Source organism: Gymnoscopelus braueri (assembly GCF_963280865.1).
Source record: "Gymnoscopelus braueri genome assembly, chromosome: 3".
Lineage (NCBI taxonomy): Eukaryota > Metazoa > Chordata > Actinopteri > Myctophiformes > Myctophidae > Gymnoscopelus > Gymnoscopelus braueri.
Genome location: NC_137612.1, coordinates 42,518,514 through 42,531,592, shown reverse-complemented (window position 1 = coordinate 42,531,592; position 13,079 = coordinate 42,518,514). Strand labels below are relative to the sequence as shown.

General features: G+C 40.9%; 2 protein-coding genes across 2 annotated transcripts in view; both read left to right on the top strand.

The window, feature by feature from the left end:
• Positions 1 to 13,079, top strand: part of LOC308081939 (odorant receptor 131-2-like) — a gene marked incomplete at both ends in the record, with an annotated part of 60,077 nt that overhangs the window by 39,028 nt on the left and 7,970 nt on the right. The gene's annotated exons all lie outside the window — the stretch shown is intronic.
• LOC308082922 (odorant receptor 131-2-like) lies at positions 7,994 to 11,358 on the top strand (the record flags this gene model as incomplete). Its single annotated transcript, XM_080425003.1, has 4 exons — positions 7,994 to 8,139; positions 8,383 to 8,523; positions 9,146 to 9,413; positions 10,993 to 11,358. The coding sequence occupies 4 exons, from the start codon at positions 7,994 to 7,996 to the stop codon at positions 11,356 to 11,358; spliced, it is 921 nt and encodes a 306-aa protein (XP_080281129.1).

Here is a 13,079-nt window from a genome sequence, read left to right as displayed (position 1 = left end):
TGCTATTTTCAAAATATACGAGCGCAGCAGCGCTTCTGCGAGAGAATTTTCGGGAGTCCCGACCATCTTTTCATGGACAGTGAGGTCTACAAACTTACAGTAGCTTGTCCTATGTTATGGAGGTATGTCATAGAGAGTTATATAGGCTACACAACCTGGCTGGGTTAAGGATATAAACCCGACGCTCCAATATTAACGTGGCGGCACGGGATCACTGCATTCCGCCCGAGTCTCATGACTGCATTATTTAGTGTAACTCGAACACGCACTGCTCGGTATGGGTTAAATAAATGTGTATACAAACGTATTCCATTCATGGCGATGTGATTGGTATCATAATATGTCATTCATGTAGGCTACAGCCTGCCTATGTGACAACAAAGATTGTACCGCTACGCTACGGATTACATGAAAGACAAAGTTGGGCGGGCGTGTGTGTGTGTGTGTGTGTGTGTGTGTGTGTGTGTGTGTGTGTGTGTGTGTGTGTGTGTGTGTGTGTGTGTGTGCGTGTGTGCGTGCGTGCGTGCGTGCGTGAGTGCGTGCGTGTGTGCGTGTGCGTGTGTGGCGAGGCGAGCGGGGGAAACTCTTTCTTATTGGCTTTTCATGCTTTTTTGGGGTCGTATTCTGGTTCTTCATGTCGTGAAGTCGGGCGTTTTGTGAATATTTAAGGGCGTGTTATTTAAATGACGCTCGTTTTCAGACGCGAGATTTATCAAAGCTCCGACCTGATATACGCTAGGATCGGCTGTGTAGGATCCTTTGATAAATGTGACTTTGACGTTGGTGTACGGCCGAATATATGGAAAAATATAAAAAAATAGACTTTTTTACGTTGATAAATGAGGGCCTGTGTGTGTGGATTCATTTAGCCTTTGTTGCCGCTCTGAGATAACAAATTATTTGATCGTTGTGAGCTTTGAGATCAAATAATTACTGTATATTGGACACTAAAACTAAGGACACTTTCTTTTAATTGTCTCCGCCAGGCCGAAAGGCATGGCGAGAGAGTATGTTTTGCCCCCTGTCCGTCCGTCCGTGTGTGTGTGTCCGTGCGTCATTCTGTCTGTGCACAGTTAATCTCCGGCACCGTTGGCTTGATCACAGCAAAACTGTGCACACACACTCCCTGGATGTCACAGCAGAACCTCTGCCCCAAATTTTTCACATGGGCCTTTTAAAGCGCCACCAGGAGGCCAATTTGTGCAAAACAAATTTTTTGACAGTACTCCTACAGATTTTGTCCAAAAATCCCACAAATCTGTACACAGTATCTCTATAGTCATTAAACAAAACCAGCTAGTCTTTCAGATTTTTCATATTCCATCGTGTTTGGCTAAAATTGGCTTCCAAAGTTTGCAGGGGTACTCCGTTTTGAACAAAACGCCTCAAATCATGAACAAAGCATGCATTTTCTGAATTTTGCACACACATTCCCATTAGGCAGAGGAAGAAATGCCACTTGATTTTTTTCAAAATAGCCTCATGGTGGCGCTATAAAAGGCCAATTCGTAAATGGTAATTGGTGCATTTATATAGCGCTTTTATCCAAAGCACTAGATTGTGCATTACATTCACCCATTCACGCACACATTTACACACCGATGGCAGAGGAAACCATGCAAGGCACCAACCTGCTCATCGAGAGCAATTAGGGGTTCAACGTCTTGCTCAAGGACGCTTCAACACTATCTCTGGGGAGCCCGGGATCGAACTGGGAACCTCACGGTTCCTATCCGGACACTGAGCCACCGGCCAATGAGACCTAAGCCATTGCCGCCCCTCGTGTTTTTACCTATAACTGCACCAATCTGTGTAAAACTTTCTCTCTAGAGGCCAAGGAAACCTTTGCCCTGCATTTTTCACATTTACTTTTTATAGCGCCACCAGGAGGCCGACTTATGTAAAACAATTTTTTTTGCTATAAGAATAAAGATTTTATCCAAATTTCACGCAAATCGGTACACATGATCTCTATAGTCATGTGATGAAGACGGATCTGTTTCATTTTTCATATTTCATCCTGATTGGCTAACATTGACATCTAAAGTTTGCAGGAGTCGCCCGTTTTGAACAAAATGCCCCAAATCGTGAACGCTGCGTCCGATTGCGGTAAAACTTTAAACGCACATTTGCACTACGTTGACAAACAAATGCCACCCTTTTAACATAGCCCTATTATAGCGCCACCAGGAGGAGGATTCTTGCAACACCTTTCTTTTTTATATTACTCATACAAATTTTGTCCAAACATCATGTAAATCGGTATTATCTCTATAGTCAAGTGATCAAGGTGGTTCCGTCCGATTTTTCATATTCCATCCTGATTGGCAAATTCCGAACATTGTTGGCCCACTATAACCTATACCTGACCTGGCGGAGACCTGTGCTCTGAGGAGGACTTTTTCTAGTTTCTTTTCATTTTACTTATATAGTAGTTTTAGTTCATTTTGTAAGCACACAACACCGTTTCAGTTAGATATTGCTTTTTATTTTTTATTTCAGTTAACTGAAATGTTTTATTCAATTCTAGTTGGAGGCTTTTGTTACTTTTAGTTATACAATTTATAATTTACACTTTACAATTTAGGCATTTAGCAAACGCTCTTAATCCAGAGGGATTTACTTACTGTAAATCTGTAAATTGTGTTTACCGTAATGGTAAACACAAGATATTACATCAAATGCCTTGTGCCTTGTGTATACCGTAAATGGTAAACACAAGATAATTCATCAAATGCATAGAAATAATAAAGTAATACATAAGTAAACCAAGAATCTAATAATAAACTAATACAAAAGTAAACCAAGAACCTATCAGCCTGTACATTGAAACTATACACACTATAGGATGCCTATAGCCTAGGACCTGGCATCTGTCTACATAGCATGATATCTAAGTTACATTTTAGCCTTTGCATTAGCCTGCAAGCTCGTCAAGGCTATAGGGCAATAATAACCCTGGTGTCCTGTCTCTCTCTCTCTGCAGGTGCTGCTCTTCTCCTCTGTGTTCCTAACCCTCATCATCACCTACATCAAGGTGCTGTTGGCCGCCAGGGCGGCCTGCGCCACAGACCAGTCCTCTGCCAGGAAGGCCCAGAGCACCATCCTACTGCACGGGGTTCAGCTGCTCATCTGCATGGTGTCCTATATGTCTCCGCTCATCATCTTCGCTCTGGTCGCCGCGCTGCCTTCTCAACGCACTAAAATCATCTATACGTCCTTCCAGCTCACCAACGTTCTACCTCGCCTGCTCAGCCCGCTCATCTACGGCGTCAGAGACAAGAAGTTCAACAGCCACCTGAGGCTCTTCTTCACCTGCAGACACGACAAGCGTCATCTCATAATGAACTAGGAGAACTTTTCTGCCTATAACCCTGGCAGAAAAGTGACCACTTTAAGCCCGTTTTCAAAGATAATAAGAAAATACAAGCTGACAAAGCAGCGTGATGTGATGCGTTGTGAGCTTGTAGATCTGCTATTTTTGAAAAAAGAAAAAGCCCCTGAGTAGGGAGGCCATTTTTAAAGTGATTAAAGCTCTATAATTATTTTGTGTGAATGCAGTGTTATTTTGTCCAAGCTGCTTGGTAGAGTATGTTTTTTTTTTCAATAGTATGTTTATTGATTTTCAAAGACAAAACAAGACAAAACAAGACAAAACAAGACAAAACAAGACAAAACAGACAAACAGCTCAGCTCAGACACGTTATAAAAGGAAAAGGACACGGATACAAATATAGATTCCACATACTTACAATGGACCAAAAAAATAACACAATATATATACATGATTTGGTGCTTGACATTACATAGATGGGTGAGTAACTACCCCAAGAACAAAAAAAGAAATACAAGAAATACAGATCACAGTACATATATCCACAACAGAAAAGATGAAAAACAAAATAAAAAATAAAAATAAGAAACAAAATAAACAAGCAAGGATTTAGACATTATACCTATATATTATCAAGGTCAGCGGTATCACTCCTGTTAAGGAACCCTATCGTTAAAGTGTCAGCTAGTTGAGGGCCAATAAAATGTAGATATGGGTCCCATATTTTATTGAAGGCATCGGTTGTGGAACGTAGGAGGCAGGTTAAAAATTCCAACGGTATGCATTGCATGATTATTTTGTGCCAGTCTCTCTTTGTTGGTGGTTTCTCATTAATCCAAGACAACAGAATATTTCTCCTCGCAGCATAGGTTAGAAGATTAAACAAACGTCTATGAAACTTGTTCATAATCTTTTTTATCAGGAAGTCCCAGAATCAAACACATGGGGTCAGGTTCAAACTCCATATTGAAGATCTCATTCAACTGCTGCACAACACCCAACCAATAATGTCCGATCTTATGACATGACCATATACAGTGAATATAGTCCCCCTCTTCAATCTTACATTTAAGACAGAGATGTGATAGATTAGGGTTCATTTTATGGCGAAGGCTAGGAGAGATCTGTAATCGGTGTATGGTTCTTAGCTGAATCGACCAGGCTCTATTGCACACAGAAAGTTTCTTTGCATTTTCAAATATTTCATACCAAACAATTTCAACCCCGAGATCTCTCTCCCATTTCCTCTTAGTATCCAGGGTGTTAACAGTCGCATTGGATCTTAACAGGCCATAGAGAATGCTAATAAAACCCCTTGTAAAATCCATTGTCAATGCTCTTTCAATTGGAGAGGTGCCTATGTTAGTTGATGTGCGCCTGAGAATGAAATCCCTCACTTGTAAAAATCAGAAAAAAATGCTGCGAGATAGACCATATTTTTGTTGTATCTGATCAAATGACATGAGTATAGGACCCTCAAACAAATTCCCTAGTGTTGTTATACCACCATCTTTCCAAGAATTAAACCCAGGGTCATAAAGGCCAGGAGGGAAGTCTGGGTTCCCCTGAATTGAGGTCAGAGGTGATGTTATTTTGGCTCGGCCCACCAGGAGCCTCGCCACCTTCCATGCCCTAAGCGTGTTGGAAACAATTGGGTTTTTAATTACAACATTTCTTCACTGTTTTAGGGTCTGTAAGTGGTAGAGTTAACGCAACATAACTTTAACACTTGTGGTGGTTGTATTTGGTCTCCCTGCTCTTCTATTGGGACATTTAGATCCTGTGTCTAAGTTGGACACGACCTTTGACACAATCCAATTTTTACTAAATTCTATTACTCCCTTGAGCAAGCAGGAAGGCTCTATTAGCTCAGTGGCCCTGCACAGGAGCCCTGGGACCAAATCAGGGGTAGAACAGGGAAGTTAGTTACATATATTGTATAAAGCTTTATATTTAACTTTATTTTTCACCTGTAATGACGTGCCCAAAACAGAGACACCATTTTAAAAGTTATTAATGAATGTATGGTTGCAGAAAGAAAACACATGTCTATAAGTGTTGATCTAAAATCAAGTGTAATGTTTGTCATACAGTAAGCTTTCAACCAGTCCCTCAATTAACAAATCCCAGGAAAAGATATTGCAAATTACTCGGCCTTGAAATGTCCACTGTTCTCCACACAAACCTTTTTATAAAATGACAGGAACAACGACGTGCAACGTTGCAAACCATCCATACTAGCCTTCTCATCATTTGTGGTAGTATTTAAGTAATTTATTGGTGTATGAATTCAATGCAAAAACTCTTCATAGGTCATTCATGGCATTGTTGATAATGAAAATATACAATGGACAGCGTTGACCTTGGGCACAATGTTAAGGGGGCCGGTAGGTGAGGGTAGACCGGTCTTGGTTTGGTCGGTCTAGAGGGACCGATGGGGGAGTCCAGTAGTGGATGGGCTTACTACCGGAGTAAGGGGCTGGATAGGTTACGACCTAGATTAATCAAGATGAATAATAAAGGGTTGTAAGGAAGGCAGCTTAATCGACTTTAAAGAGTGCTTAAGTGAACTTATAATCGAACGGCTGGAAACGGGAGTCCATGGATAGTTATAGACCAGAAGGATGACGTCATCGTGAGTTCGTCGTTGGAGATGGCGTAACGGTTATGTAACCGTTACGCCACCCTTGACAACAATGCATGCTGAAGGAACAATGTACACTTTAGGAAGTCATGAAGATGTTGTGACAAAGAGAAATAAAGTTGAGACACAGGAGAGCTACCACAACAGCTACAATAGCCACTCACTGTGTCATCAGAACAATAACGGGTGGGCAGCATTTTGTTCCAGTTGGCCATACTGACTTCGATAAAGGGATAGTGAAGGGTCGAAACCAAAAAAAATAATCTCCATGAATTCAAGGCCTCATGGGTGAGTTGATAGGAAAACTATTTGTTTTGTCTGAACTACCCCTTTAAATAACCCCTGCTCCAACCAGCTCTGTCCTCCTCCACCACGCCCCTCCAACACACAATCTGGTCTCATAACTAAATCATCAAAGACTACAAGTACTCAAGCATTTTATCCCTCATTGCTGATTAGTAACAACAACAGCAGTCAGCAAAGAATTCAGGCACTGTGAGGTAGGTCACACCTATGTTTGCAATGTATGTTGAAGATATTTTGGTTCTGATTTAAATTTCTTTCCCTGTCTAACAGTTTGCCTAATTTCTTTGTCAATCTACACCCAACTCTCCAGTGTATTTATCAATATTGTTTAAATATTGAAATATATTATATCATATTTACCCATTTTCAATATTTTCTCATTTTATCAGCCACAGCAGAAAAATAATTCAATGTTCCTCTTCCTATCATCAGCAATAGCAATCAATAGAAAGAATACATTCATACATACATCAATGGTTTCCAAACTTTTTAGCTCGAGACCCAAAAGAGAAATGTCTCCCCGGGACCCGAACAAGTGAAAATAGCAGATCTACAAGCTCACAACACGCCACTTCGTGCTGCGTTGTGAGCTTGTAGATCGGCTATTTTCACTACTTCTTAAACATTTGTTTTGGAATTTATGGAATTTCTTCGATTTTTGGCATTTATTTATCAATGAAATAATTTTTTTTAAATGTCTGAATTTGTTTTTAATTCATGAAAATACTAGATTTTTTGGGCTTGGGCATAATTAAAAACAAAATGTAGGAAATGGAAAATAAGTAGATTGGATATTCACTCGCGACCCACGACAATGGGTCCACGAGTGGAGGGTAAAAAAGTTCCATTGTAGAAGGTAAAATGTAATCCTGATACAAAAAAGGATGCAGCACAGCTATATCGTTGTCAGGTGGAAACCATATATGTCCAAAACAGTTCATTTTTCAATATTTTCAAAGCATATGAGTTGGCTTTGCGATGCGACACATTTTGAGCTTGTAGATCTGTTATTTTCACTATTTGGTGTAGATGGAAAAAAGCGGTCTAGGTACAGAGTCAACTCACGTCCAGTTCACTAAGTCGATTGATATGCTGTTTTTATTGGTGATACAATGCACACGTTATCTATCTGTCTTATACACATCATCATGTGGATCGGGGGTCGGCAACCTTTTTGACATGAAGTGCCTGTTTTCATTTTCTTGATAGTCAGCGTGTCATATCAACATTAAGTTTAATTATGACACATCATAATGAAATATTCCAACTGATATTGATTGCCCATAATAGGCTATACATAACAAGCTTTATTTTTTCTTCTTTAAAAATATTTTCTTTCGCATCAGGATGTAATGATCATTAGACTCAATGAGCAATAACCTCTCTAATAATAATGTCTCAGACTCTCTCCCCAGTCAGAGTTCAGATATGGAATGAATGTAGAATTGTGTGCAGAATGTAATTTGTATATACAGTAGATGTGAGGGGACTTCATTTAACTGAATTTTTTACTTTTTTTTAATATTTAATTCTAAAACAAAAAACCTCTCTCTGACACATGCCAGTGTGCCAGTGATCACCCTCCCCTGTGCCCCTTTGCCAATGTTGGCACCCGTGCCTACGGTTGCCTACCCCCTGTAGATTGTTTAATGCTATTGTTTCTTCAGTTTTGTAAAGCACTTTGTGACTGTGTTTTGAAAGGTGCCGATATGAACTCATCCAGACGACAGGACAGCTTCAACGCCGTGTTCACAAAGAACTTGATCTCCGTCACCATCCTTGTTGTCATTAACTTCATCAATGGATCTTTTGTTTACATCTTCTTCAAGAGCCAGGAGTTCAAAAGAGACCCCAGGTGACAAAGGTGCGCTCTCTCTCTCTCTCTCTCTCTCTCTCTCTCTCTCTCTCTCTCTCTCTCTCTCTCTCTCTCTCTCTCTCTCCCCCTTGCGTGTGCGTGTGCATAACTAGATGCAAAGTTTGATGCAATCATTGAAACTATCATTGAGACATTTGATTTGATTGAATATACTGTTTATAAGCAATAAATCTCCTCTCCTCTCCTCTCCTCTCCTCTCCTCTCCTCTCCTCTACTCTCTAGATATGTGCTGTACATCCACCTGGTGATCAATGACATGATAATGTTAACAGTTTCGGTCATGCTGCAGATTTTGACCTTCACTGTTCCCCTGACCGTGACATCCTGCTGCGTTCTGCTGTTCATCGTAAGCACCACCAACAAGTAATTACTTTGTGTTCTTATTGTGTTCAAATACATTACCATATGTATCTGATCTCAAGGTAGCATTTATGTTCAAATTTATTTAAACATTTATACTCTTTCTATACACCAGTGGCTCTCAAAATGTGTTTGAGACACACATACGGGTATTTCGGGGTGTGGACGAATCCGCCATTCCTTCACCGGGTGAAACAACACAGCTCTCACCATTGGAATTGCATCACGGAACGTACACATTGTTACATTTTATGGGTTTATTTCGTCATAGCGCAACATATGGTGAGGTATTGTAGTGCAGGTAATTGCAACAACCACCGATCTTGTGAAAAATGAAAACGGGACCGCCAAATAGTCTAAACCTTCCGAGATTCTGCCAATAATCATATTCTTTGAGACACATCCAAGTTTTTGCCGGGTCAAACAAGGGAATCACGTGACGTTGATCCTCTTCCCTTATTCGCTCATACTAGGACGTATGTGTATGTGTAGGCAGAAGAATTCCAATGTTTCAAAGATATTCAAAACGGACCCCACTTTTAGAACCACTAATTTAATAGAATATAAAACAACAAATTAATTCCTTGATGATGACGGTGGTGCTGATATTCTCCTCTGTGTACAGGATCAGTCCTCTGAACCTGGCTGGCATGGCGGTGGAGCGCTACATCGCAGTGTGCAGACCTCTCCATCACGCACAGATCTGCACCGTGAGGCGAACCTACGCTCTGATCGCTCTCATCTGGTGGGCCTCGTGCCTCCCAGGCCTCAGTGACATCATACTCGTGGCCGCCCAACCGCTGGCTGTGTTCACTAGCAGCAAGCCGATCATATGTTACGCCCGGGGAGTTTACAGCACCCAAGAGCACAAGGACCTGGCCATGACTGTTCAGGTGGGGATGCATGGCTGTCACTGTGTGGATTTTAACCTTTGTTGTCACTCAGAGATAACAAATTATTTGATCCGCTATTTTAGCTTTTTTTTTAAAGAATTACTGTATATTGGACACTAAAACTAAGGACATTTTATTTTAATTGTCTCCGCCAGGCCGAAAGGCATGGCAAGAGAGTATGTTTTGCCCCCTGTCTGTCCGTCCGTGTGTGTGTGTGTGTGTGTGTGTCCGTGCTTCATTCTGTCTCTGTACAGCCAATCTCCGGCACCGTTGGCTTGATCGCAGCAAAACTGTATACACACACTCCCTGGATGCCACAGCAGAACCTCTGTCCCAAATTTTTCACATGGGCCTTTTATAGTGCCACCAGGAGGCCAATTTGTGTTCCGATTTGTGAAAATGTCATCCAAATTTCACGCAAATCGGTACACATGATCTCTATAGTCATGTTATCAAGACGGATCTGTTTGATTTTTCATATTCCATCCTGATTGGCTAACATCTAAAGTTTGCAGGAGTGGCCCGTTTTGAACAAAATGCCGCAAATCATGAACGCAGCGTCCGATTGCGGTGAAACTTTACATTTGCACTACGTTGACAAACAGATGCCACCCTTTTAACATTGCCTTATTATAGCGCCACCAGGAGGCTAATTTTTGCAACACTTTTCTTTCTTATATTACTCATACAAATTTTGTCCAAACATCATGCAAATCGGTACACATTATCTACAGTATATAGACAAGTGATCAAGATGGTTCTGGCTTATAAAGCACTTTCACCATCCGATTGTTTATCTTCCATCCTGATTGGCAAATTACGAACATTGCTGGCCCACTATAAGGATAAGGATAATTCCTTTTAACAGGTCGTTCATGAAAGTCCTTGCGGTCTTGTTTCCATTGAGAACCTGTGAGCAATTAGGGGTTAAGAGTCTTGCTCAGGGACAAATTTCATTTCATCGACACAAATGCTGGCCTGGCCTGGAATCGAACCTGGGGCAACCAGGGCCTCTGGCTCCCTAGGCGGGCTAACTAACCACTCAGCTATGGCCGCACTAATAACCTACCTGACCTGGCGGAGACCTGTGCTCCGAGGAGCACTTTTTCTAGTTTATTTTAATTTTACTTATACAGTAGTTTTAGTTCATTTTGTAAGCACACAACACCGTTTCAGTTAGATATTGCTTTTTATTTAAAAATGTTTTATTCAATTCTAGTTGGAGGCTTTTGTTACTTTTAGTTATACAATTTACAATTTAGGCATTTAGCAAATGCTCTTAATCCAGAGCGATTTACAGCAAGCAAGGACAACACAAGATAATACATCAAATGCATAGAAATAGTAATAAAGTAATACATAAGTAAACCAAGAATCTAATAATTAACTAATACAAAAGTAAACCACTATCATCAGCCTGTACATTGAAACTATACACACTATGGATGCCTATTAGACCTGGCATCTGTTTACATAACATGCTATCTAAGTTACATTTTAGCCTTTGCATTAGCCTATGCAAGCTCGTCAAGGCTATAGGGCAATAACCCTGGTGTCCTGTCTCTCTCTCTCTCTGCAGGTGCTGCTCTTCTCCTCTGTGTTCCTAACCCTCATCATCACCTACATCAAGGTGCTGTTTGCCGCCAAGGCGGCCTGCGCCACAGACCAGTCCTCTGCCAGGAAGGCCCAGAGCACCATCCTACTGCACGGGGTTCAGCTGCTCATTTGCATGGTGTCCTACATGTCTCCGCTCATCATCTTCGCTCTGGTCGCCGCGCTGCCTTCTCAACGCACCAACATCATCTATACGTCCTTCCAGCTCACCAACGTTCTACCTCGCCTGCTCAGCCCGCTCATCTACGGCGTCAGAGACAAGAAGTTCAACAGCCACCTGAGGCTCTTCTTCACCTGCAGACACGACAAGCGTCATCTCATAAAGAGCTAGAAGAACTTTTCTGCCTAACCCCGGCAGAAAAGTGACCACCACCCGATTTCAAATATTGCGAAAATACAAGCCCACAACGCAGCGTGATGTGATGCGTTGTGAGCTTGTAGATCTGCTATTTTTGAAAAAGAAAAAAAAGCCCCAAGGCAGGGACTAGGGAGGCCATTTTTAAAGTGATTAAAGCTCTATAATTATTCTGTGTGTGTGCAGTGTTATTTTGTCCAAGCTGCTTATAGAGTATGTTAACACAACATAACTTATACAATTAAGGTGGTTGTATTTGGTCTCCCTGCTCTTCTATTGGGACATTTAGATCCTGTGTCTAAGTTGGCCACGACCTTTGACGCAATCCTGTTTTTATTTGTACACGAATGTTGACCATCAGGTCAAAAATCTATTTCTCCCTTGGGCAAGCAGGCAGCAGGCTCTATTAACTCAGTGGCCCTTCACATCAGCCCTGGGACCAAATCATATGTAGAACAGGGAAGTTACTATTGTGAAGCTTTATCTTTAACTTTATTTTTCACCTGTAATGACGTGCCCAAAACAGAGACACCATTTTAAAAGTTATTAATGAATGTATGGTTGCAGAAAGATAACACGTCTTTAAGTGTTGATCTAAAGTCAAGAGTAATGTTTGTCATACAGTAAGCTTGCAACCAGTCCCTCAATTAACAAATCCAAGGAAAAAATATTGCAATGCAACATTACTCGGCCTTGAAATGTCCACTGTTCTCCGCACAAACCTTTTTATAAAATGACAGGAACAACGATGTGCAATGTTGCAAACCATCCATACTAGCTTTTTCATCATTTGTGGTAGTATTTAAGTAATTTATTGGTGTATGAATTCAATGCAAAAACTCTTCATAGGTCATTTGTTGTTGCCTGAGAGGCTGTATTGCACTTATTTTTTATCATATTGCATTTATTTTTTATTTTGTTTTTTTAACTGTTGCCTAATTTTTTAACATGTTCAAAATAAAGATTTCATTCATTCATTCAAGGCATTGTTGATAATGACAATATACAATGGACAGCGTTAAGCACTGGTCTTTCCTTGGACACAATGCATGCTGAAGGAACAATGTACACTTTAGGAAGTCATGAAGATGTTGTGACAAAGAGAAATAAAGTTGAGACACAGGAGAGCTACTACAACAGCTACAGTAGCCACTCACTGTGTCATCAGAACAATAAGTCACGGGTGGGCAGCATTTTGTTCCAGTGGGTCATACATACTGACTTCGATAAAGGGATAGTGAAGGGTCGAAACTTGACAAAAAAAAAATCTTCATGAATTCAAGGCTTCATGGGTGAGTTGCTAGGAAAACTTTTTTTTCTTTTGGGCTGAACTACCCCTCCAACAATTCCTGTCCTCCTCCGCCACGCCCCTCCAACATACAATCTGGTCTCATTTCTAAATCATTGGTCTTGCATAGCCAGACAACTATCTCCGAATGCTAAGCATTTGAAAATTGTGGGAGGCAATAGTCTGGCCACGCGAGACTACAATCATCAAAGACTACAAGTACTCAAGCATTTTATCCCTCATTGCTGATAAGTAACAACAGCAGTCAGCAAAGAATTCAGGCACTGTGAGGTAGGCCTATGTTTGCAATGTATGTTGAAGATATTTAGGTGCTGATTTTAATTTCTTTCCCTGTCTAACAGTTTGCCTAATTTCTTCATCAATCTCTACCTGACTCTCCAGTGTATTT